Source organism: Mus pahari, chromosome 3, assembly GCF_900095145.1.
Source record: "Mus pahari chromosome 3, PAHARI_EIJ_v1.1, whole genome shotgun sequence".
NCBI lineage: Eukaryota > Metazoa > Chordata > Mammalia > Rodentia > Muridae > Mus > Mus pahari.
The window spans coordinates 14,129,726-14,130,621 of record NC_034592.1 but is presented as its reverse complement, the minus strand read 5'-3'; the positions used below and the strand labels follow the sequence as shown (position 1 = coordinate 14,130,621).

The window sequence follows — 896 nt, the reverse complement described above, 5'->3', positions numbered from 1 at the left end:
ACTCATTTTGTAGACCAGGCTGGCCTCGAACTCAGAAATCCACCTGCCTCTGCCTCCTGAGTGCTGGGATTAAAGGCGTGCGCCACCACGCCCGGCTGAACATTTTATTTCTTATAAACTATCACAAAGTCTGGGCAGTGTTCTTTTGACATGCAGTCATCTATTGTCACCCAGAGAACAAGAAGGGGTTGGAGACATTGCCAGTTGTCTAGATAGGAAGTAGGTTCTGGATCTGCCGGAAGGCCTGACAGGCTGTGGTAAAGACATGAAGGGTGGTGGTGGTGGTGGTGGTGAAGCCAGGTGGCTGCTGCCTGTGTTGATTCTAGGCTTTTCTTATTTGCCCTCAGATTGAGGATGAGACACAGGTGTCTCGGGCTACTCAGGGCGAACAGGACAATTACGAAATGCACGTTCGAGCAGCCAACATCGTGAGTGCGTGGGACAGAAGACACCCATGGAGGGGTTGTAGGTGGAGTCCAGAGTAGCAGAGGAAAACAAGGGAGCAATGGGGTGGGCAGAGCATGTCTAGGGGACTGGGAGGGGGGCCTTGTCTGTTCAGTATTGGTGATGAGAAGGAAGGCAGCTGTTCCTGTTGACATGAGGTTTCCTAAGGCTGCTTGAGAATGGAAATGCAAATGGCTGAATGAGTCATGTGTGAAATGTGAGCCCCTTGATCTTGCAGGGAAAGCCCAGTGGGCAGTGTCTGTGCAGAGGGTATCAGCAGCTGTGTGGGCACGGATGCCTGGGACTGCCCAACCTGCAGTTGTGCCATATCTGGGAAAGAGGGAGTCAGGAGGAAGGTTGGCATGGTTTTCTGTTGGTTCTGAGTGGAATACGCAGGGTATGTACATGGTGTGAGTGGAATGCGCAGGGTGTGTACATGGTGTGAGTGGAAT

At 52.1% G+C, this 896-nt stretch overlaps 1 protein-coding gene across 1 annotated transcript in view; it reads left to right on the top strand.

The window, feature by feature from the left end:
• Med22 (mediator complex subunit 22) overlaps positions 1–896 on the top strand; it is a 7,124-nt gene that overhangs the window by 2,481 nt on the left and 3,747 nt on the right. The window contains exon 2 of the mRNA XM_021193021.2: positions 348–428. Coding sequence (XP_021048680.1) covers positions 348–428 — 81 coding nt within the window. The remainder of the gene's footprint in view (positions 1–347; positions 429–896) is intronic.